The following is a 25,896-nucleotide window of genomic DNA, read 5'->3' on the forward strand; positions in this document are numbered from 1 at the left end:
AATGACAAAGCATGTATTGGCCACTTTTAAAACTAATATCCCAGAGACCAGATAGCTTGCAGTTTCTTAACAAAGACATCCATGGGTATTTTACGATTCTGATAAGTTAACGTTGTTCTACGTAGCCATTTGCATGGTCCGCAGTTTTACAGTTTCTTGAAATGCCTTCTGTTTTACACTGTAAATATTATCAATACTAGCTAAAAGGTCCTTATCGAAATCTAATGACTGCATGAAGTTAAACCTGAGATGAAAACTATTTATAAGGTACTGTGGCTTGAAAGCAGACTCAGTTTTTGTTCAGAAGCCTATGCATTACTAGGATAACTTATGTCGAATATGTTTACACCTTATATCAATGTTTTTGGTTTAAATTGATCATTATTGTTGCAGTATTTACCATGAGCTTATGAAATTACTGAATTTCGTAGGCTAAAAAGTATCAATTTTTGTCATTTATCTTCCACATCATAAGCGTTATACATGATGATAATATAATTTGTAACATTTTAATCAATAAAATTAAATGTTCCTCTATCTGTTTATAATGATGCGAAGAAAATCGGAATCTACTCAATGCTCTTCAATATTTTTCATGATCTATACAGTTCAAGCAGGTTTCAAACTAAATTCTTTGTTAAATACAATAGTATATTTAAAGCTGACCCTGAGACAATAAAATTAACTGGTCGTATGACTGTTCGTGAGTGACAATTATTGTGAAGCAGGTACTTGAGATTAAGACTGGCATCTGATGGAAATAAGTTCAAATTCCTCAGTAGAGTGTATCATAGTTGCAAGCAATACACTGTGAAGTCTTCATAACTCGTAATAAGTTCTGCTTGTATACGTTGGAAGTTGTCTGAGGGACAACACTTGTTAAGATTGTATCATATAGATTATCCAAAACAGGAAATTCAACAAAAGTGATAACGCAGTATAAACCATGAGCATATGAAATTACTGAATTTCGTATGTTAAACAGTGTTAGCTGTCATTTATTTGCCACATCATATATGTTATAAACGATTATAATAAAATGTGTAACATTTTAATTAATATGATAAAATGTTCCTTTTTTTTGGTTTATAATCATGCAAAGAAAATCGGAATCTACTCAATGCTCTTCGATATTTTTCATGATCTATGCATTTCGAGTAGGTTTGAAACTAAATTCTTTGTTAAATACAGTATAATATTTAAGCTGACTTTGAGACAATAGTATTGACTGAAAGTTTGACTGCTCGTCAGGGGCAATAATTGTGCAGCAGGTATTTGAGATTAAGACTGGCATTTGATGGAAATAAGGAAAATTATATTACTTATTGCCCATGTTCAATAATGTTTTACTAAACCGTTTACAGTTTGTCTCACCGATTCATATCCAATAAAGAGTATTGAGAATTGTTAATTATTTGACAGTGGTCAAATTCATCACATTAATTAGTCATTATATATTTATTACTTCGGTTATATTCAATTTCACTGGCATCCAATAGAATTTTGTCTTATGTTTAGTTAAAATTCCAAGGTAGATTGTATCAAAGGTAGAAGCAACACACTATAAAGACTTCATAACTCGTAATAATTTCTTCTTGTATACGGTTGGAAGGTGTCTGAGGCTCAACACTTGTAAAATTGTATCATATAGATTATCTGAAACAGGAAATTAAACAAAAGTCATAACGCAGTATTAAGCAAAATGCCAGTTGTTGTTTTTTCTAGTTTTTGTTTTTACATTTACAACGAGGCCACAAATCTCTTGCATGTGCTTGAACAATTTTTACCAGGGCCAGTTCTTGCCTTGTAATGATTATTGTTTTAAAACTTAAATCTTATACTTTAAATACGGAGTTTGCACACATTTTATGTTCACAACTTGAGAAAAGATTAACATTTTAGGAAGAATTAATATTGTTTTTTTTTTATTGACGAACGTGTACCCTGCGAAGAACCTGACAAAATTTAAAAATCGGTAAATATTAGTGGAGGTCATAAATTCGCCTGATTTCGGGAGCGAAAAACGCAGGAGTATTAGTGATTCTGCAGAACACACCAACTGCTTTGATTTGCTAATTTAAGTAAATTTTTGTATAGGTCATTAATCGATCTTTTTCGAGGACTGTTCTGAAGAAACACTTATGTGCTATATGAAAACGGTACGTTATTTGTTATAGATTGAAACATGTACAGTAGTGGGGTTGTTTGACAGAGCAACTTCGTTTTCCCTTATTTCAGACTGTGGACGGCTATTTGATCTTGAAAACGGCGAAGTATTCTTCAAAGAGACCACTTTTGGAGCGGAAGCCATATATACATGTCAAAAGGGTTACGTCATTTCGGGTACAGACTTGGTGACATGTATGGCTAATGGTTCTTGGAGCCATCCGTCCCCCGGCTGTAGCATCGCAGGCTATAAAGTGTTGCAAACAATACAATTACACAAGTATATGCACAGATTTAAATTTGTAGACTAGGTTTTAACATATATCATTGTTGTTTTATTATAATATTTTGTTGTTGATTTATTTTTAAGGACATAGATTAATTTATTAAAATTGTTGAGTGATTGTGCAGTGTATATACCAAACTGTAAGAACGTCCGCTCATTTCGTCATTTGAATAATTGTAATGAGATGAGATATGCAGTGGTTACTCTTCCCTAAGGTGTATGCGTACGAGTCTTAAACACTGGTCTAATTAGAAGGACAGGCTTTTACTACAATGTATATGCACTATCTTATAGTTAGACATACATAAGCCATGCACTAAATGTATGTTAGCTTTTAGTTATTATTAAACTCGGAATAATTTTAATTTTAGAATGTGGTAAAATTATTGCGCCTGATCACGGCACGCTTAATATAAACTCCTCAGTGTATGGATAACATGCATACTTTGAGTGCAATGGTGGTTACAGCTTGAATGGATCGGCGCAAGTAGCTTGCTCTGAAACTGGCACATGGAATGATTCAACACCTTCGTGTGCTGCTCTCGGTATTTCTTTTTTGTATAATTGTGCAAAATATGTTTTTACTATGATTTAATAAGACATTTTCACATATTGTCATACGTTTGAAAATATATTTTTTAAAAGGGGAATAAAAAGGGGATTGAAGGGATATACAAATTTAAGCCTTCATCGGGATTCGAACCTGGAACGCCTTGGGGCTAAAAGCTTACGCGCAACCAATATTCCACGCTATCTATTAGTATTTATGTAGATACTATGTCAATAATACACTTAGTAGGTAACCTATCGATTAAAAACGTTATACATATTTCATAATTTGATGACTTCGATTGGTGTTACATGTATGCGTGCCCGAAGGCATTCTTGTATGCTTTGTGCAAGATATCAGGGTAAACGGGGTATGTTAGATATGTTTTACCAAAGTAATAACGGAAACTACACATATTTTATTACACGGCTAAGGCCAATGCCTACTAAGGTGCGCCGATTGCACACCATGGCAGTGTTGTAACCTTGCCATTACATAACAAACCTGAATGCTTACCATGCATTAGAATTTACTGCATGAAAATAATTGCTTTGTAAAGCATTATTAATCAATATCTAATAAATGTAAATAATGCATGTAAACATAAGTTATATTTGTAAACTTTGGCAAAAATGTAATTACATTTTTTACATCTTTAAAAGTATGTCGGGTGATTAAAATTTATGTTGAAACACAATTGCGGAAGATATTTTTCTGTCATTTACTTTTTAATATTTCATTTATAAAGTTTGTACAATTTGCTGTGTATAGATGTGATTATCACGTTGTTATAGTGTGTGCCAAATATCCATACCTGGCTAAACATTAGGTAGACAAACGATATCGGTACTTCTTATATGTAATATACTTTGCCGGGTTTGCCCGACCTTTTCAAATCCATATCAGAAATATATCATCGCAATTTTGATACTTTATACAATATAAGGCATGTGATAATCATGGGTTATTGATTGGCCATGGGGTGCCATTGATCCCTACATGCAAATTTTTGGTAGTATTCCGTTATAAGTAGTGTCTATTGGTTAGTCTACACCAAAGTCGTGTTGTAACCTATTTATGACAAACCCTTAACGCGTAAACATTGCATAATATAGTACGATTTTTATTAAGATAGTACCATTTACTCAAGTATGTGCTTTGAATGTTTGTGAGTGTTATTTCTAATGGACAAGTACTCCAGTTAGGACGTTTTTTTATGTGACATCATCTGTGCATGTACTGATGAAGCTTTCATTTTTATCCGATAACGAATATATAAGGAGTAAAGAAGTCTAAACGTGTAATTGTTACATACCGTTTAACCATGCCGTGAACCATGTTACATATTTCAATAAATATCGTTAAAAGTCGGGGACTATACATAGATAAACAAATAAATATATATATAATCAAATGTTTGAATTTGGCAATGTAATAAAAACAACATCATGCTAACTTTAAGTGTACAATGCGCGGTAGACATTTTGAAATTGCCAATGACGTCATTTTCACTTAAAGATGGCACTTAAACTCGATCAAGTACCAAATACAAACTGGTTGGCTAGCAACGCTTAAAATCGTACAACAACCGAGCGTCTTGTTCTCCCTTACTTATTTTATTTCATTTCCACTGTTAGACTGTGGTAACTTGACGTCACCCACACATGGCTCAGTGAGCTTCAACTTCACTCTACTGGACAACTGCGCCGTATACTCATATCATACAGGGTATGACGTCATTGGAAGTGAAGTCGTCTGCTGTCAGCAAAATGGTACATGGACCAGTTCCAAAACTTCTTGTTCTCTTAAAGGTATGATGATTATTTTGCTGTTCTGATTATGTGTAAAAACTTGTTATGAAGAAATTTCGAATAACGAATCAAGCAATTATTGCGCCGATATCTATAAATTTAGATGTAAAATTATTTTTTACACATAACCCTGTATTGCTATCAAAACCATTTTACACATCAGAGGAAATGAAAACTGATGAAGTAATTTGCCAATATAACAATATCCAAGTAAACTTGATCATAAAACAGTTTGTTAATAAAGTAAACATATACTTACGAAGCCACTTGTCCTATGAGTTTTGGAGGTCTTCATTTTGCGAAGACAATTTTCCAGACTGTGGAACACCGAACCAGCCCGCCAATGGACGGATGACAGTCAATGCAACAACTTACCAAGGAACGACCATATTCTCGTGCAATCTTGGTTATAGTCTTATAGGAAGTCAGATATTGTTGTGTCAGGCTAATGGGACATGGAATGCTTCAGAACCAGTCTGTCAAATCAGAGGTAAACGTACGCACACACATCTCATGTCGGAGGAGACGTGTCTTTCGTAAATTGATCTTGATTGTGAAGATAAGTGTTTTTGTTTGCTTCTTTTTCGTCATTATATTACATACTTCGTACATCATTATTCTTGCTTCAGACTGTGGATCCTTGCTTGCACCAGAAAGAGGAAGTGTTGCGTACACAAGTTCTATATACCAGTCCATAGCAAGGTACGATTGTAACACAGGATACGATATGGTCGGCAATGGAACACGTGACTGCTTGGGCGATGCCACATGGAGTGGACAACCCCCCGTTTGTCAAATTAAAGGTATTGAAAACATGTCTTATATAATCTTTAACTCAACAAAGAGCTAAACAGTGTTTTTTTTAAATCTTGATCCATCTGTATTAAATATTTGCAGATTGCCGAATACCTCCGATTCTACTAAACGGTACTGCCGCTTTCAGCAACACAACGTTTAGATCAACTGTCCTGTACACATGCGATGCAGGGTTCGACCTCATCGGAAACAACGTGTCAGAATGTTTGGAATTCGGGAACTGGAGCAGTCCACACACATGGTGTCGAATCAAAAGTACACACTCATTCTTTAGTACAGCAATTATAGCGTTTGTTTATACATTTCCATATGTACCAAACAATTCACCTCTCGCTGGTTGAATCCATTGACAAGAAACACAATAAGCATATGTTAATGAACCATTTACAGACTGCGGAAGCTTACCTCCTCCACTGAATGGCATGTCGACTATCGGTCCCACAGTGTTTGGCAGCACAGCAACCTACTCCTGTGTCGTTGGCTACGACCTCATGGGAAGCTCTGTTCTTCACTGTGAAGCTAACGGCAGATGGAATGCTTCGGTACCCACATGTAAAATACGTGGTATGTGTATTTGCAAGAATCTGGACACATTACTTTCTTATCACTTAAGAGCATATAGCCTTCTTATTGTTTTCTTTTCAGAATGCTCTCACTGAAGCAACCCACCGGATGGAAATATGACGTATACAAGTATAACTTACAGATCCGTGGCGACGTATACATGCAATATTTGGTTTTGATCTGATTGGTGTTTCAACACGTGAATGTCTCAATAACAGATCAAGGAGCCAAGAAAACCCTTTCGGCAAAATTAAAGGTATAGGGAAACATTTGTGCAAATTTTATAGTCCGTACCTTAAATTCTTTTGTAAACGGCATTTAAACTATAAAGATGTACGTCTTTCGTACCGTATAACTCATATCTGACTATAACTTAATATTGGTAACACACGAAACTCTTCTATACAGACTGCGGTCCCCCGAATATTCCCAGCCACGGTTCCGTGTCAGGTAATCTGACCACGTACGGTGCGTTAAGCCAGTATTCCTGTAACACTGGATATGATCTGGTTGGAGGTAGCATGTCCACGTGTACTCAATACGGCAACTGGAGTGCACCCGACATATTTTGCCAAATAAAAGGTTGTTTCTTAAAATAACATTGACAGTGCTGTTCGTTTACTGCGTTTTATATTGCGTGTTTATTTCAAGTTGAAATTAACATAATAGTGATGTTGATGCGCATGTTATGAGGCATATTCTGAGTTGTATTTCCGTACAAAACTTGATTTTTAATGTATATGCAATCATTTTAAAAGCGCGGGAAAATAAAATGTGTATTAAAGGCTCAACCCGATTGATGACATTTATTGGTATTTCCGTGATTTGAATAATATAACTAGTTTTTGTCAATGATTGTATACTTCGTTTTCAAGACTGTGGGCCGCTAACAGGTCTTACTAACGGTAACGTCTCATACGTCAACACGACGTACACAGAACTTGCCTTCTATTTCTGTGCTACCGGATATGACATGATTGGTAACGCGACACGGGGTTGCCAGGCGAATGGAACATGGTCTGGATCGCCACCGTCATGCCGTATCAAAGGTTCATCTTCACGTATTACTTATATATTTACAATATTTTAATGGTGGAAATAATCTTATGAAGTGGTAAAAATGATGCTGTAGAATAACATGCTTGAACGATCTTATATCAATATTATTTTTTTGAAAATGGCAACGCCTGTTCGGTACATGTGTGATAAAGTGATACCATACAAATATAATAACAGCAAAATCATTTGCTGAACAGATATCATAAACAAATTATACTGATTACAGATTGTGGTCAACTTCCGTCGCCACAAAATGGCTATGTGTATCAACCATTTACAACATACGGCGCGTTCGCACTGTTTATATGTAACAGAGGCTACCACATTATGCCGTCCTTCATGATCACGAGGTTTTGTCAGGCTGATGGTACATGGGCATCTGCGAGCCCTTCTTGTCAACTTACCGGTATGTTGGATTCATTGCATGGCTTTATCATTTAATTCTTATTTATATTGCGTTATTCATACACAAACTACAGTTTTAAAATTTCCAAAATGCCCTCGGTTAAATCCTTTGCTTGCAGACTGCGGTAATCTCACATCGCCGGTTAACGGAAAGGTAACACATAACGGCACTCTGATGGACAACTGCGCTGCTTACTCGTGTAACACCGGATATGACATCATTGGGCGAACGAACGTCTGCTGTCACGAAAGTGCAACATGGACAATCACAAACACAACTTGCCGTTTAAAGAGTAGGCAAATTATTTCCGTTATGTGGTATATTTTATCACGTGAACTTGTTAGGTATTTGTATCCGTAAATGTAAAACTTCGTGTGTTTGTCCAACTGTCCTATATTCGGTCGATCCACCCATCACAGTCTACATCATGACAAAAATATGTGCCTAATTTTAGCATATATCCACAGTGTTTGGCCGGCACAAGAGAAGATGAATTTTGGATGTAACACAATCGACACGTTTTTTTGATTGGTCACTCTCGTGTATGTGTCCTTAAATCTTGTGACCTAACTTTCTTAGAGATAGCATATTAAGGCTGGATAATTATTGCGTTACATTTTAACTGGTTGACGTGATCTTTATTTCATTTGTAATAATCAAACTCGAACACATGATAACATTTTAAAACGGGTTGAACAAATAATTAAAACACATTTTAAAACATTAATTTTGCATTAGAGTTAGTTCAGAATTATATCCCTTGATCTCCGACTAGCCCGTGCACTTGTTCATCATGTTATTTTATAAAAAACGCTCACCCTGATGCAATCTTACCTGTCTATAAGAACACAACGCGTTCGGTTATGCCAAAATATCATGATTAAACTATTAAGATCAGATTTCCACAACCACAGGATCTTTTTATAAAATGATAAGCTATATGCCTTTTATTCTTGCTTGTTGATAGGGGTTTCCTCGGATTTCACGTTTTCTCTGTCTGTGGGTGAGTGTTATTTTTATCACACGAGGTATCTTTGTACGTATCACATTCAGCTTGCATATTACCATTCATATAACACTTCTTATAAACCCAGTCATTTGGGCATGTATTGAACCTGTGCCACTCTTCGAGGCATGTAGGACACTTTGTTGATTTAATAGGCAAGGCAGAAGGTTGTCGGTTATGCAGTGCACGTCCAATAAACTGTCCAAACTGTATTGTATTAGGACGAAGTTCCTTAAGGGACGGTGTTTTCACGATGCAAGTTCGGTCATCTGTGCACTAGTTCGTCAATTTACCATTTTGTGCGTTGTGCGTCCCTTCAGTTTGAACCAGACATTAAAATAACTTTGTAACTTAAACTGTCAACATAGATACGCCACACAGTACGTACCGTTTTAAGTACTCTGATGTAGCTGGAGTCGATGCGTTTAGCTATTTCGGTGTATAGCTCCTCATGTCTCAACCATTCTGCTTTTTGCGGCTTTTTCTCAGCAAACCGGTCGCGTTCACGAAGAAACACAAATTGAGGGCCGCCATCTTTGTTGAAATTTTAAGTTTAATTTGACCTTGATATTTTCATGTTGGTGTTTAATCCAATTTTCACACTTGGTTATACGTTTAATACAAAATTACAATAAAAATTATGTTATTATCTTATTCACATAAAATAACTATACGTTTAACAATATGGTGTGCAGCAAAATTATCACACTTGAAAAAAAAAAAGGTTTCTATGTAGAAACTGGCTGCAAAAATGATTAAGATTAAAGATACTGGCAGCCCATTTTTTTTCACAATCAATTGTGTTGCTTGCATTTTTGTTGCAGAATATGTACTTTACGTTTAAGAACTATTGTCAACAAACGCCAATTGATCAAGCCAAGTATAATCTTGGAAGTTACCTTCATAAACTAAGAGGGAAGTCCATTTTTTAGAATGATATACTCCGAACGAATAGTTGCTGACCTTTTCCTTTTGAAGACTGTGGACCACTAACCCGCCCTGTTAATGGACATATGACAATCAGAGCCACAACCTTCCTGAGCGTGTCTGAATTCACTTGCGACGAGGGTTATGATCTGATTGGAAGTGCAAGATTGGTTTGCAAGGCAGATGGAACATGGAATGGCACAGAACCAACATGTAGAATAAGAGGTACATGAATACCATCAGTAATGAACAAAGCGTTTGAAATTCATTCATGTTTAATTAGATAACGTTAGTTACAGGTTTCCATTAATCATATTGTGAAATGTACATGTGGGTATTAACTTCTTTAGATTGTGGATCCTTGCTCGCACCAGCCAGTGGCACTGTTGTTTATGCAAGTTCTACATACGGATCTGTAGCTTTGTACCAGTGTAACGGAGGACACGATATGGTAGGCAATGGGACACGTGGCTGCCTTAGCAATTCCACATGGAATGGACAACCCCCCGTTTGTCAAATTAAAGGTATTTAAAAAATGCCTATTTACCATCTCCTTTAAAAGCTAGAAAAAACAGTCACCGTATTTTTACTTTAAGTGTTTTCTAAATGATATATTTACAGATTGTCAAATACCTCCTATCCCACTGAATGACACTGCCACTTTCAACACCACAACCTTTGGATCATCTGTCATGTACACGTGCGATGCTGGTTTTGATCTCATTGGAAACAACGTGTCAGAATGTTTGGAATTTGGAAACTGGAGTAGTCTACACACACACACTGTCAAATAAAAAGTAAACATTTACGATGAAAAATGCATATTTATGTTTGTTTTTCTATAACAACACATATTAATGCACAAGTAGTTGCGCTTTGCAAATAATACTTTACACAATGCACATACATTAATGAACCATTTACAGACTGCGGAAGCGTACCTCCTCCTCTAAATGGCGAGACGACTATCGGACCAACAGTGTTGGCAGCTTAATTATCTACACGTGTGATGATGGCTTCGACCTTGTTGGAAGCTTTGCTCTTTTCTGTGAAGCCAACGGCAGATGGAATGCTTCGGCACCCTCGTGTACAATACGTGGTAGGTGTGTTTGCACGATCTATTTTGCGCGTAGAATTCGTGTAAAGCTTTATTTAAGATTCATGTTTACATCGGTGTTTCAGAATGCTCCTATTTAATCCATCCAACCAATGGACAGGTTAAATACATCAATATCACATTTGCATCAATTGCGACGTATGAATGCAACATTGGTTTTGAACTGATTGGTGTTTCAACACGTGAATGTCTCGGCAACAAATCCTGGAGCGATGAAGGGCCTGTCTGCAAAATTAAGGGTATGCTTATAGTTGATATGAAGTGTGAAAGAAAATATCTCTATACGAAATTCCCTATGTTGTATTGTGATCATACTGATATCCTATTTCCCCAATCTCTGAACACGTTTGTGATTTTTATAAATAACAGACTGCGGTCCCCCACATATTCCCAGCAATGATTACGTGTCAGGCAATCTGACCACGTACAGTGCGTTAAGCCAGTATTTCTGCAACACTGGATATGATCTGGTTGGAGGCAGCATGTCCACGTGTACTCAATACGGCAACTGGAGTGCACCCGGCATATTTTGCCAAATAAAAGGTATACAGAAGTTTGTTTAGATGCCTCCATGCTGTATATACTTATACATAGATAGCAATTATCATTTAGACAAGACAATTTCCACTAAAGATCGCTGACATTTAAGAAATCCTTGTATAAAACAAGGCAAATTATTAGTATTAATTTTTTACTCAATACGAAAACGTCTGAACAAACAATTTTCGTCCTATATATGTATTGGATTAAATGCACCCAATCACGGAGCGTATATAGAGTCCGTGACCCAATAAAGAGTTATGTCGACAAGGTTAAACAATGCATTCAACTTCATCGATTTCTATGCTAAATTGCATTTATTTTTATTTACATCAAGGCAATTTTCATTATGTTTATATTTAGTGTCATTCAAATAGTAAACTCGATTTTCCAGATTGCGGACCGCTCATTAGCCCCAACAGTTGTCACGTTTCGTACGTCAACACGACGTACACGGAACGCGCGTATAAAAGCTCTGAACCCGGATATGACATAATTGGTAACGCGACAAGAGTTTGTAAGGCGAATGGAACATGGTCCGGAATACCACCGTCATGTCAAATCAAAGGTTATCTTTATTGAAAGTCGTTACATTTAGTATTGGTTGTATGATAAGCGAAGGTCGCAAATACTCAAACATGACTTGACTTATATGAATATATCAAGAGATAAAATAAGTATTTTTGCCTGATTCTGAATTACATAAGACATACAATAAATTATATAGATGTTACAATAAAAACAAACTCCATGCACAATAAAGTTCCTTAAAAACGAATTTATTTATATACATGTAGTTCGATTTAATGAGCAAACCAATCCTTCGCAATAGATTGTGGCGGTTTGCCTGCGCCACTGAATGGAAAGGTGATCCACCCTTTGACGACATACGGCTCCTACGCTCTGTTCGTGTGTGACGAGGGCTACCACATCGTGCCTGACGGCATGAACAATCGCCAATGTCTGGCGAACGGGACATGGGGATCCGTGAATCCGAGCTGCAAGCTAACTGGTATACCAGATGCATTTTCGATTATATATAAATTATTTGTTTGATTATGTTTCTAATGCATTCAATGAATGAACATTAAGTTTATAATTTGTTGTGTCTGTTTTGATTGAATTTTTAGTTGTAAACCTTGAATGTTATTTGATCTTGAAAAAACACAAATGTAGATTTTTAGAATGTCATTACTTCTTAAACGCCATATGCTCGACATAAGTCCGTATATATTTTGAATGACCCTGTGTTTTTCAGACTGCGGACCACTCCTGACTCCACAACACGGACACGTTGTCTTTAACTCCACCCTGTATGGCGCGCAGGCTTCTGTGTCTTGTGATGTGGGTTACGAACTGGCCGGTCCCGAAACTGTGACTTGCACAACATTCGAGCAATGGTCATATGTGTCTCATTCCTGCACCATAAAAGGTTATTTAGTTTTGACATATTAACATATCCTTACCATGCAAATTACTGCAAACAAATTGTTTTTTTAACTCTGTAATGTAATTTGCAATAATTATTTTGATATTGTGGTCCCATTGAAAGACTTTCTAATGGCCGCTTTTCTGGAAATGGCACGACCTATGCTTCATTCGGAATATTTACATGCTATGAAAGTTACACTTTAGTTGGGGATTCTTCCATATTTTGTCAAGAAACTGGCTACTGGGATGGAACCACTCATGTATGTCAAGTAAAAGTAAAATATATATCATCTTGTTTTCTTTGTTAACATTTACGTTCGTAAAGGAAACAGTATGCTGTCGTTTTATGGCGGGTTTTTGCCACCAGGTCTATCGGCGTTAATGTATTGCAGAATGTCAGGTCCCTGTTGCGCCAAGCAATGGCAACGTCAACTATATCTCGGTTCATTTCGGCTCCATGGTAACATACCGATGTCTAGCTGGGTACACTCTAGTGGGAGATGTTTCCAGGACATGCGGAGCAGCCGCCACGTGGACCGGAGAAACACCATCATTTGTTATAAAAAGTCTGTGTAAATCATCCAGCTTAGTTATATTATTATTCAACTCAACATATCTAACACACGATTTTTATTAAAATTACTTTGCAAACGTATACTCACTTGGTTCATATGTTAATGTTAATATTAACATAAAGTTTAAACCGCACACCATTTTATTGTTACAGATTGTGGGAGTCCAGTGCATGTGCTGAACAGTTTAACGGTGCTCAATTCGACGAACTACCTATCACAGGCTCACATCGCCTGTCTCGAGGGGTTCGATATTGTTGGGAGCAAGTTGGTTTTCTGTTCGCAAGATGGCATTTGGAATGACTCAAACATTTATTGCCGTATAAAAGGTTCATAGTTCGTTTGTGCGTTTGTATAACAATAATTAACATTTATGTTCGGTAATACGACGAATTAATACAATGTTTTATCCTATTTTCGTTGTGGTGAATATACGTTTGTAATTCATGAATACAATTTAATAAATAATCGTTTTCATATTTACCAGAAAATGATTTTCTGTTTGCCAAGAAGGTATAAGATGGATAAATCCAACACCGAAATGTATTTTAAACGTGTATATTAACCATACTGAATTAATAACAAATTATCGCTAGATATAAGTGTACTTTACATATTTATATTAAGCATAAGTATATCGGTGTATTGTATACAAATATGTTTGCCTGTATATTGTATTAATATGCTTCTCTAAAATATGATGACCTGTATATGTTATTAATGTGTTGATATATGGTGATCATACCATATATTTCTATGATAAGACTGCGGTCGGCCATCGACTCCAAAGCACGGATACGCAGTCAACAACAACACGATATTCGGGAGTCAAATTGATGTAAAATGTAACACTGGATACGACATCTCGTCAAAGACCATTGGCCAATGCGATTACATGGGCAATTGGAGCTACAGCTCTCCGGTTTGCACAATTAAAGGTAAACAGTAAATGCGTATGCGCTCTGCATGCTTCAATCAAATGTACGTTAATTTTGTAAACTATTACATTATTTTCTATTTAACCTGCTGAAAAATCGCTCATGCAAATATTGAAAGTCCTATTTCCGAATTACAACCTTCAAACATTATAATTGGGACCACATTATAATTTAAAATGTTGTCAACATATATGATTTGTAAGAGTCTTACAGTAAAAAGTGCGTGTTTGTTTAATTGATTGGTTTGATTGTGAGCCACTGGCTGATATCGACCACGGTGTTGTAACGTTTTTCAAGACTACATTTTGCGAAATAGCGAACTACAGTTACAGCGACGTATATGACCTGAACGGCGCGACTACCAGACATTGCAATGCAAGCGGGATGTGGATCGGCGATCAACCAGTCTGCGTCATCACAGGTTTGCCTTCGAGTCAGCATTCTAATCCTTAAAGTACCAAGGCTTAAAATGTTTGGTTTTGTGTTTGTTTATTCATACCTTAATTGCGGTAAACACTATTTCAAATTTGATTTCATATGGATAAAACTCACTGTACACCCAAATGAAATATCACAGCAGATCTTTGTTTGTATTTTGTCTAGATTGCTTTCCACTTGTTTTGCCGATTAATGGTCAGGCTAACGGAAACAACAGACAGTTTGGAGGCGTGGCGGTATTCACGTGTGACACGGGATACACGCTTGTTGGCGAAATGTACACTTACTGCCAAGCAAACAAAACTTGGAACAACCCAACGCCTAAATGTGAAATAAAGGGTATACATGTGTATCTACAATTTTCATATTCAGCGTTAATTATAATGTTATATACATGTATAATGTGACAGAAAATATGCGTGTATATACATGATTATATGTCTGATTTGTTATCACATTAATGATGCTATATACTTAGACTGCGGACCACCACTGACACCATCCATGGATACGCAGTATACAACAGCACCATATTCGGGAGTCAAATTGCAGTAAAATGTAACACTGGATACGAGATCTTGTCTAATACCATTGGCAAATGCGATTTCACGGGCAACTGGAGTTACAGCTCTCCAGTTTGCACAATTAAAGGTAAACGGTACATGCGTATGAGTCATGCATATTTTCGGTATTGATCGTATAACATTTTATAGTAACTGTAGTATAAAATGCATTTTTTTAAATTAAGACTGCTGTGACATTTCTCTTCGCACGGTGGGAAATGTTTCATACAATGGCACAGCTTACGGACAAACTGCTGTAATTAAGTGTCCGTTAGGCTATGATGCGAGACACGAGGTCATTATGTGCACCGAACAGTCAACATGGAACGGAACGGCTGAATGAATAATAAAAGGTAAACGGGATTCTGTGCTTCTTATAGAAACTCAAGTCATACACATATTTCTGTATTTGTATTCATCAACTTTAGTCTCACCTTTTATTTAATGTTTGTGTATGTTTGTTTCTGGTAGATTGTGGCCGTTTGTCCTCACCACCCAATGGTGCTCTGGAATTGAATGCCAGCACATATGGCAGCCTTGCAAGTACATCGTGCAATGTCGGGTATGACCTTGGAGGAGTGCCCACACTATCGTGTACATCTAATGGACAGTGGTCGAACACGGTGGCAATTTGTATAATCAAAGGTGATTATACATGTATTATAAACTTCTCCGAAACGATAAATTTTATATGCTAAAACAGTTTAATATAACTGAAACAATGTAGTAGTGAAATATCGTAGTATTTATTAATTTTAAAAAAGTGTGAATGCTTTCGAAATTTGCATTAAGATTGTGGCGTCATACAAGCGATTGGCCATGGATCTGTGATATTCAATGCAACGACGTTCGAATCAAAGATGTCATTCCTGTGTTATAAGGGTTTCCTTCTAGTTGGACGACAAGAAGTTAGATGCACTGAACACGGAAACTGGAGTTCAGTATTGCCCTTTTGCAAACAAGCTGGTATGTGTTATCTATATTCATATAATTGCGAAGTGTAATTAATGTGTGTTATTCTCCCTTCAATGTCGTTCTTTCATTTGTTTGATATTATGAAGATTGCGGTAAGCCAGTCGCGGTGGCCAACTCGGTGAACGAGACTAATGTCACAACATACGGTTCCTTTGTGCGGTACAGCTGTAACGCTGGGTATCGTCTTGTTGGAGAACCCGTGTCATTCTGCTTCTTGAACGAGAAGTGGAGCCCAACGCCCATATGTACAATACGGGGTAATGTAAAACGTCAAATATTTAAATAATTTGTTTTGTCTCGATGAGGAGTAATTCTTTGTCCGAACTATTAAGTGATGAGTCGCATCATCATTTGTAGAAAGCTTTTTTATTCGAAAAGTTTGTGAACAAATGTTACCTTTAACAGCCTTTTTTATTTTTTCCTTGTCTACAATTCATTCCTTCTTATTAGTTATAATCATAACTGTTCCCGTTTAGGTATATTGTTCCCTTTTTGTATAATTGTTTTTATTAGAATTCTTTTTTTTTAAATTTCTTTGAACGTTGAAACTCGTTTTCTCTTTTGTCATTTTCTTCCTTGTATCCCACTTTTTTCAACGGTTAATCTACATATACGGAAATAAATTTTTAAAATATGTGTTTGGATATGATGATCAATGAAATGTGTGTAATATGTAACGTTGTATATAACTATAAACTTTAACATGCTTTTATAAATATGCATAATGTTTATATAAGATTTCATGTGCATTCCAAAATTTCAATATTTATAAAGAAAACTAAACATTGAAAAAACATGCTAATTATTTATATAATTCAAATTGTTGCTAGATTTAATGTATTTTAATTTTCCCGAAAAAACTGAGATGGGGTTTACTTTTTGACGATGCGAACAGCATCGTCCAAGGTTTGATAATCACCCTAAAAAATTTCACAATGGCGGCCTATGTAAAAGACCGAGCCAGTCCGATTGAGATAACTCGATTTTTCAGTTACTTCCCTTTTGCATACGCCACTGCGTAGGAGCATTGATAACATTCTCCTAACAGAGTTGTCGTTCGTGTTTCAACATTCAACAATGGCCGCCTTAATGAGAGTCTCGATTTAAAACTTTCTTACTGCATACTGCATTTCTTATTGGCTTGTTTCGCTATTTAGAAGCTGTCATTTAGGATATATGAATTATTTATTCACTAAATTTCCATTTATGACAACAATAGTTGGAATTCGAAGGATATATACTCGATGTGAATGAAGGACTTTCTGGATCGTAACAGCTTGACACGGCAAAACTGGCATACTGATTACTGGTATTTTTAGTTATCAATATAAGTCACATTGTGCTTTATAAATTGTATTCGAGCATTTTGCGACTTATTGAATAACTATGATACCCGATATCAACATTTCATCGGGGATTTGCAGATCAGCAAGCTGTCCTGAGATTCAACATTGATTTCAAACTCTTTACTGGTAAGTACTCTTTCTTAGTGTTAGTACTTTTTATCATTTTCAAGTTAAATGAACTGTGTCACAGTAAAAGAAACATTAAGTGATTGTGGCCAGTTTGGATCTAGATCAGCCTGCAGTCGCTTGAAAGCTGTTTGCTTAAAAGCGTTTTTCTGACAATAACAAATAATTTAATTGGATACTGATTTGACTGCGCTTTTCCTGTGACCTGGCTCAAATAATAGAATTGTCATTAATCAAATTATTTATTTTAAACATTAATCAATTTTTTTCTTGTCCCTCGGGATCAATGACTCCAGCACTTTCCTGTTGAGAATTGAATACTGCTAAAGGCGATGCTAGGGGGCGTGAGAGATGTTGCACCTTCCAGTATCGCTCGATTGTTCATTGTCAGCTCGGGTACTACGTACATGTACCCCGGCTACTCTTAAGTATACTTACATGTATCCCGGGTACGGTAAATATACTAAAATGTACCCGGGAAATTTAACCCTAAATCAGTTGTTGTCGACTATTTTTTTGTAATAATTATATAAACACATCAGGGCTTAACACTAACTTTTTTTCAACTAGCCCGTTCGGGCTAGTAAATGCAGAACCTACTTGCCCTGACCCTGACCAATCTTTCATGCGCCCTGACCCAAGTATTATAAAAACCTTTATATTTATCATTCAACTTGTATTTTCTTGTGCTTGGAGATGCGCAATTATAATTAAATCATTCTTATTAGCTTGCCTTACTATATAATGCTATTGAATTCAATATTCATCTATTTAAGACAACTATTTGTAATCTTCACGCCATTTCTGGAGAACATTTCTCGTTTTTTTATTTCCTCATACTTTCTCTTACTTTCCTCCTTCCCTTTTCTTTTCGTATCCGAGGAACCCCCATGCCCACCCGTAAAGCCAAACTTAAACAACGACATGAACGTTTAAACCTTTTTTACATAGATTGCCGGGTTACCGTCTTAAAAGAAATGGTAAGTGAATCTTAGCAAAATAAATAACGTGTTACGGTAGTTGTAACAATTGTACTGGGTCAACTTTCTACCCAAAGCCGGGATCGACCATTAATATTAGTTTTGCTCATTGAATTGCGTAAAAAATATTGTCAAAACACTTAATAAAGTCTCTATCTTCCTCTAAATGGATTTATTAATCGTCTAAAGGATGGAATAACTTTTCCATAATGACAACAAATAAAAATTATTTAAAATTGATAAATAACTATTAATTTTATAGTTACTTTGTGTTAATGTCGAGTTTTATACCTTCATCATTCCGGACGATCCTGGGCGATCCCGGATTTTAGTTTCAAACGTATTTTCATTGAGAAAACACGTCACTTCGAGGAAACCAATCAAAACCCGTGTCTAGCGGCATTCCGTTTAAAAATAGGTACTGACGTGTTTTACCAGGAAAACCGCCGGGGATTTTCTAAATTGTCGGCCTCTTTTTGATAGCAATCAGGGGGTTCCGAATCTATTTCGAGATACGATCCGTTCGTTGTCTCCGAACTCACTCTGAGATTTAATTGTCATCTGATCGTACTGTATCAAGATTTTTGCATCTTTGAAAAGCTTATTTAAAACGCAGTTTATTGATATAGAACATATAATCCCGCCCAAAATAACAACGACCGGTCGGGCATGTTCCTGGGACATTGGCTAGCCCGGACCAAGGTACAGGCAGTGAATGTCGTTCGGACGTGCCTTAGTGTTAAGCCCTGCACATTTATGTCAATTTTCTGTAGAATGGCCTCTATATTATCGGAACACATACTCAAAAAGCATGTTGATGCAGTGTTTTATGAAGAGAAGTGTGTTTAAGATAATCGGTTGCGCGATTTACGACATCTGATTTTGGGCGCGAATACAACTCGGGTACAGTCTAATATGGACCGAGTACAATTCCGTTTATTTACCGTACCTGGGGTACATGTAAGTATACTTAGAGCACCCAGGGTACATGTAAGTATACTTAAGAATACCCGGGGTACATGTAAATAGTACCAGAGCCGACAATGACCAATCGAGCTCCATTATCCTTCATGAACCGACTCAAAAAACCGAGTCGGCAATATTTGACTTAATTTTTGGTTTGGTTGCTCTCGAGGGATCAAAAATGTCAGAATCTTCCTAAAAGCCCTACGGGTTTGATTCCCAGAAGCGTCATTGAAAACTAGCATACTTTGTTATCTAAAAGGCTGCTAAACCTGATATACAATGATAATGTGAATTTTCTCTCACATGATGTTCATCAGTCATATTATATAAAAACTTACAGCAGTAGTAAACAACTGGACAATAATTAATGAACGCATCTTTCATTTGTCTTTGACACTTTGATTTTGACATGGCCTAGATTTAAATATGTGACTGGACTTTACCAGCACTCTTGTAACAGAGCTAAAGTTTAAATGTACCATTGAAGATCACCTAAATCCAGATTTGCTATTATAGACGTGTGGAAAGTTTTAAGGATGTGACAAGTAAGCAAAAATTGGTCATTACTTAGAGGCCACAACTGATCTATGACTATATTAAAACAAGAAAAATCAGTGCCTGATTTAGATTTCCTAAGATAGTTCAATAAAAACTAAATTCATAAGCTTGGTAACAGTTTAACGGTAATGCTACCGATGTGTCACACCAGGGCCTTGAATTTGAAATCTAGGACATGCATGGTCATTTCTTCATGAAATCAGGACACAAAATTGTATTTTAAGTCCTTAATTGACCTGGCTATAGTTCTCAGATTATTATAAGCTCAATCCGTATATTTATATCATTATTTATGCTAAATGTGTATTGTAAACATGTACACAACCATGCAGTTACATGATAGCAATAAATAATATCAAAGCTACCCATACTATAAAGGTCATTGACAAAGCCTATGGTCAAAAAGTGAACACATTGAGTGTAATCGCCCTCTCGTGCCAGCAAAAACAACACGTTGACAGGTTGTCATTTTTGACAGTTCTACTTTCACTTTCATTTTGTGATATCAAACTATTAACAATTATGTGGCTGAGAAAAATATCGCCATTGCTTTTTATGCCCCCGGTAGGATGGCCTATATCAGTTGAACTGTCAGTCAGTCAGTGTGTCAGTCTGTCCGTCCGTCCGAAAACTTTAATGGCCATAACTTTTTTAATATTGAACATAGCAACTTGATATTTGGCATACATGTGCATCTCACGGAGCTGCACATTTTCATTTGTGATAGGTGAAGGTCATCCTTCAAGGTCAAATGTCAAATATAAAGCGTCTGTCTGTCTGTCCGAAAACTTTAACATTGGCCATAACTTTTTCAATATTGGCGTGCATGCGTATCTCATAGAGCTGCACATATTGATTGGTGAAAGGTCAAGGTCATCCTTCAAGGTCAAGGTCAAAGGTCAAATTTTGGAATATTGAAGATAGCAACTCCATATTCGGCATGTATGTCATGGAGCTGCACATTTTGAGTGGTGAAAGGTCAAGGTCATCCTTCAAGGTCAAAGGTAAAATATATGGCTTCAAAGCTGCGCAGCAGGGGGCATTGTGTTTCACAAACACAGCTCTTGTTTAATATATTTTCTGCACATTTCTTCAAAAAACTTATATCAATACACGATTTTCTTCGTTAATTCAATCATTCCTGACAGACTTGTGTACATATTTCGCTTGCATTTTGACGCGCGTAGGTAGGACCGCATTACCGCTTCCGAAATGTGTATTCATACTATTGCCTTCGAGGAACTTATCTGATGTTTGACGGAAAGGGCCGAAAATGTGCGAGTGTGGGTCAAGTTCCCCACAGGTACTACTTTCCCGTTCCCCCAATTTTTTTCCGTACCTAAAATTTTTCGTACCCAATTTTTTTTTCGTACCCAATTATTTTTTCATCCCCAATTTTTTGTTCGTACCCAAATTTTTTTCGGTCCCAATTTTTTTGTTCCCAAATATTTTTTCGTACCCAAATATTTGTTCGTACCCAAATTTGTTTTCATACCCAAATTTTTTTCGCACATTTTTTTTACCAATTTTTTTTGGTACCAACATACACAATTGTGGTGATTGTGGTAATGTAGATAAACTTAACTTGATGCTTTTATACCCATCCTCTCAAAAGCATCGTCACACCAATACTGTCAGTTCTTTGATTGTAATGCTTTCCGATGTGCGAAACTATCGTTTACGCGTATAAAAAATGTAGGAAGCAATAAATGGCAGAACTGGCAATATATTTAAGTCCTCAGATATTGTATACATCATTGTAAAATGTATTCCGGTACCCCGAAGCGCATTTGTTTCGAATTGGTCGAAAAGTGGTGATTATTTTAATGTTTATTTAAAAAGATGGTCGCGTTGCCTTTTTTATTATTGTATATACTTTTTGAAGTGATTTTCGGCATATCCTTTATCAATAATTATGATACTCCGGTATATGGAGGTTTTGTTTATTGTTTTTCCATTTGGAATGTGGTTGAATTTATGAAAACTTGTCAAAAGATACAAATGAAAATGAAGAAACAGAGTGTCTTATTACACACAGATTGTGGGCCACTGGAGGTCCCCGATTCAGGGAGCGCCACAGTTTCGGCTACAACTTTTGGCTCCAGTGAAATCTACTGGTGTAATAAAGGATATAATCTTGTTGGAAACCAACTTAGAACTTGCTTGCAAAATGGAACCTGGTCTGGTGACAAACCTTCGTGCATCCCTAAAGGTTTGTAAGGTATCATAAGGTGTAAATCTAGACAGTTTTGCGAGAGAAATTTTGTCAGTCTACCGAATAACGCTTTGTTACTTCTGTTAAATTATCGCGTTAATACGCGGGGTACACATTCTTGAATATGCGGTGCACTCATTTTGCGAAACGTTAATTTCGGTATATTTGGCATGCCGAGTTATGGTTAAGGTCACGGTTGCTAAGAATAGAATAACAGCTCCAAAATAAGGTGAGTTGTGGTAAAAGATATTGCAATGCGCGCTTTACTGTATATAATATACATAAAGTCAAAGAATTTGATTGCATTTGTGACGAGTCGCGACTCGGTCGATCTGTTAGTAAATATAGACCAGTTTGGTCAATGTCATTTTGTAACGTTCAAAATCTTATGTTGTTTAAGGGGTTATTATTCTAAAATTGTGTGTGATTGTAGTTGGCATGCAGACATGGCTTAAGTTTCCAAAGTTATTTAAATTAACTAAAGAATTTAAATATAGAAAACCTCATTTCATGGCATCATTGAAAACGTAAATAAAATATTAAAAATACGCAGTTTATACACAATTTATGTTAAAAATTTGAAAAAAGATGGAGATTTAAGGAATTATTACCAGGTTCTTGTATTCATGATCATGTACTCTACGGTGTACTTAAAAATAGGTTAAAAATCGGCAAATATTTTTTTGGTAGCACTAATAGGATAATCAGACTTCCGTGAAAATTAGCAATTCCACAATATTTGATCAGATTTGTTTTGATAATGTATGTTACTATTTCTGTTATTTACTTATAAATCTGTTTTAAAAGTTTGTTTCCAAGAAACACATACATGTATGTGATATTTGATTATGCAATCTTTTTTGATTATGCAATCTCAGAAGCATGGAGTAGGAGTATTTAACAGATTAACCTCGAATATCCTTATTTCAGACTGTGGGCGTCTATTTGATCCTGCAAACGGCAAGGTATTCTTCAATGACACCACTTTTGGAGCGAAAGCCGTATTTTCGTGTCAAGAGGGATACGTCATGTCGGGTACAGACTTGGTGACATGTATGGCAAATGGTTCATTTCAAGACTGCAGCATCGCAGGTTATTAATTCTTGCACACAATAAAACTATATTTACAAGTTGCCATTTGTAGACTGTCTTTAAACATTTATCATTATTTTTCACTATGATGTCCTGCTGTTGATATATTAGGTAATTGATTGACAGTTATTGCATCCTTCATTTAGCTAGTAAAATAAGTGCAATGAGACAGTAAGTTTAACCATTGCCCGAAGATCTATGCGTACGACTTCTTGTCCAAAAAACTGTATTCGACTTAATATCCTTATTTGTTTCTTAATCAATCGCCGAGCAAACACTTTATGTTAGTTCATATATACTTTTGAACTTTGCATATTTAATGTACATTTTAGATTGTGGTAACCTTACTGCGCCTGATCACGGCACGCTTAATATGAATTCCACAGTGTAAGGATCTCATGCAAACTTTGGGTGCAATGACGGTTACACCTTGTAACCAACGGACCGGAGCTAATAGCTTGCTCTAACAATGGCACATGGAATCATTCAATGCCATCGTGTTCTGCTCATGGTAAATAGTGTTTGTCTTTAGTATAGTATGTCGTTAAAACAGCTTTAAAGTGACTTATTTGAAGATTTTCGTAGTTTTGAAGACGTCTTTTCAGGTATTTAACAAAAAAGCTATAACATGTGTACAAATTTAAAATAATTATTAAAAAACCCAATAAAGTTGAATATTTTTTAAGCCTTTGCCGGGACTTGAACCAGGGACTGGTTGACGCAAAAGCACTTAACGCAGGCTATTATGCGTGTTTTATACGCTTTGTAAATAAAACACACAGTTTCCAAATTATACATGAAAAGCGTAACAAATACTTAATAATGTACAACTTCGAATATTGATTATTGCTTAACAAACAAATATGTTTTACCCATCTAATGAAGAAGTGTGATTGTTTGTTTTATTATTCAAATGCATACGTCCTGTTTTGAATCTACGAAAGCAAAATGGATTTTTATTTTTTAAAACTGTTATACCTCGAAAATGTTAACCTGGCATTGACCTGTATGCATTCATATAATTTAAACACCCTTACGAAGAATACTTAAGTTTCTGTACTAGGAGCGATTTTAATCGCTTGAAGCCTTCCTTATTATATACACTGATATGGTCTCATAAAACTCGTGTAAACGTGTACGAACACACACACCACGAAATATCAAGATGAACCAATTCAAGCGCATGCTTTATGGATTATGAGTTAACGACTGTAGGGTCAATTTTGTCGAACTATAACAGTTCCCTAAAATTGTTCAATTTCTCGTAGATTGCGGTGAAGTGGATGAACCCATCAACGGCGCGAAGGTGACTCCGTATTCTACTGTGTTTGACTCGACCATTGGATTTGTTTGCAACGAGGGATACGTTTTTACTGGAAACGAACAGCTGTATTGTACTGAAGAAGGCGTCTGGAATGGCGGACCTCCGACATGTAAAGTGTAAGGTTTGCTGATGCGTTTTGCATGCAAGATTCTTTTACATCGACGATGTTTTGTAATTGTAGTGTTTCGTTCGGATAATATCATGTCAGTTTCTTCAAAATTCTTTGCACATATCGGACGAAACTTATAGACCTAAATATTCGTACTCAAAACTAGAAATCATATACATGTTATAAACATTTACTGTTCTATTTTATACATGCTACACAAGAAATTGTGTGCTAGTTACCTAATTCCATCTTGCAATCTTCATACTGTGGGTGTTTTTCTCCTCCATAACTAGCTTACCACGCAGCCAAGATAGGTGGCGCTGTGGGAGGCACATTGGGCGTTCTTCTGCTGTTCACCGTCGGGGTGATCGTCTATCTTGTTCGTGGCAACTTAAACAGGTACAGCTCAATCGAACACACCGGCAACTTGATACTTAACGGTGAACACAAATAGATGTAAATCATGTGCATTATGTGAACGATTGTTTAATATCTTACATTTAAGAAATCAAGTTAGTCATTTCAGTGGTAGTCAACAGGGCATGATTTCCAACTGGTATGTAGTACTGGTCTTATATACAATTTATATGTCTTATTTATCGCATATTGGTATTTTTATGTACGACTCGTTTTCAGTGCAGGCCTTCTTTGGACTTTGAAGGCATTTCTCGCAAAGGCAGCGTTATGGTTGAGGCTCCATTCAAAGGTAGGTCTATCTTTCAGCTATCTTAGGTAAAGAATAATGTTATAGTGTAGATTATTTTGTCCATTTTGTGAGAATTTATATCTATGCGCACAAAGTTAAAAATGTGTCATAATATGGAATGTTCTTCTGTTAGTCAATATACAGATAAGGAAGGCACAATTAGACTCAACAAGTAAAGTAAAAAAACACGAAAGTAAGAGCGCACGGTGGAATATCGAGATTGCCTTTAAGATATTAAATTTTGAATGTCCTTTTTTCAATAAATATGCAACAATAAACGGTATAAAAGTGTTGTTATTAAAGATTACA

General features: G+C 36.1%; 4 protein-coding genes and 1 long non-coding RNA gene across 5 annotated transcripts; all 5 read left to right on the forward strand.

Annotated features, from left to right (window-relative positions):
• The first annotated feature begins 5,144 nt into the window (after window positions 1–5,144).
• LOC127878077 (uncharacterized) lies at window positions 5,145–5,803 on the forward strand. The gene is made up of 3 exons (XR_008048731.1): window positions 5,145–5,303; window positions 5,443–5,616; window positions 5,711–5,803. It is a non-coding gene; the product is annotated as an uncharacterized LOC127878077 (long non-coding RNA).
• A 510-nt stretch (window positions 5,804–6,313) lies between these two features.
• On the forward strand, window positions 6,314–8,018 carry LOC127878488 (CUB and sushi domain-containing protein 1-like). The gene is made up of 5 exons (XM_052425015.1): window positions 6,314–6,449; window positions 6,602–6,775; window positions 7,069–7,242; window positions 7,479–7,658; window positions 7,777–8,018. The coding sequence occupies exons 2-5, from the start codon at window positions 6,715–6,717 to the stop codon at window positions 8,016–8,018; spliced, it is 657 nt and encodes a 218-aa protein (XP_052280975.1). The 5' UTR covers window positions 6,314–6,449; window positions 6,602–6,714.
• A 1,485-nt stretch (window positions 8,019–9,503) lies between these two features.
• On the forward strand, window positions 9,504–10,651 carry LOC127878074 (sushi, von Willebrand factor type A, EGF and pentraxin domain-containing protein 1-like). Its single transcript, XM_052424489.1, has 4 exons — window positions 9,504–9,816; window positions 9,942–10,115; window positions 10,213–10,388; window positions 10,518–10,651. The coding sequence occupies exons 1-3, from the start codon at window positions 9,678–9,680 to the stop codon at window positions 10,383–10,385; spliced, it is 486 nt and encodes a 161-aa protein (XP_052280449.1). The 5' UTR covers window positions 9,504–9,677; the 3' UTR covers window positions 10,386–10,388; window positions 10,518–10,651.
• LOC127878489 (sushi, von Willebrand factor type A, EGF and pentraxin domain-containing protein 1-like) lies at window positions 10,524–14,200 on the forward strand. Its single transcript, XM_052425016.1, has 9 exons — window positions 10,524–10,690; window positions 10,774–10,947; window positions 11,078–11,251; window positions 11,643–11,816; window positions 12,081–12,260; window positions 12,507–12,680; window positions 13,072–13,245; window positions 13,407–13,580; window positions 14,016–14,200. Exons 3-9 carry the CDS (start codon window positions 11,191–11,193, stop codon window positions 14,198–14,200), a joined length of 1,122 nt encoding a protein of 373 aa, XP_052280976.1. The 5' UTR covers window positions 10,524–10,690; window positions 10,774–10,947; window positions 11,078–11,190.
• A 915-nt stretch (window positions 14,201–15,115) lies between these two features.
• LOC127878075 (C4b-binding protein beta chain-like) lies at window positions 15,116–24,856 on the forward strand. The gene is made up of 8 exons (XM_052424490.1): window positions 15,116–15,278; window positions 15,662–15,835; window positions 15,983–16,156; window positions 16,252–16,422; window positions 17,590–17,637; window positions 22,180–22,353; window positions 23,781–23,959; window positions 24,717–24,856. The coding sequence occupies exons 3-7, from the start codon at window positions 16,051–16,053 to the stop codon at window positions 23,837–23,839; spliced, it is 558 nt and encodes a 185-aa protein (XP_052280450.1). The 5' UTR covers window positions 15,116–15,278; window positions 15,662–15,835; window positions 15,983–16,050; the 3' UTR covers window positions 23,840–23,959; window positions 24,717–24,856.
• Window positions 24,857–25,896: the final 1,040 nt, after the last annotated feature.

The sequence above is a fragment of the Dreissena polymorpha genome, chromosome 4 (assembly GCF_020536995.1).
Source record: "Dreissena polymorpha isolate Duluth1 chromosome 4, UMN_Dpol_1.0, whole genome shotgun sequence".
NCBI lineage: Eukaryota > Metazoa > Mollusca > Bivalvia > Myida > Dreissenidae > Dreissena > Dreissena polymorpha.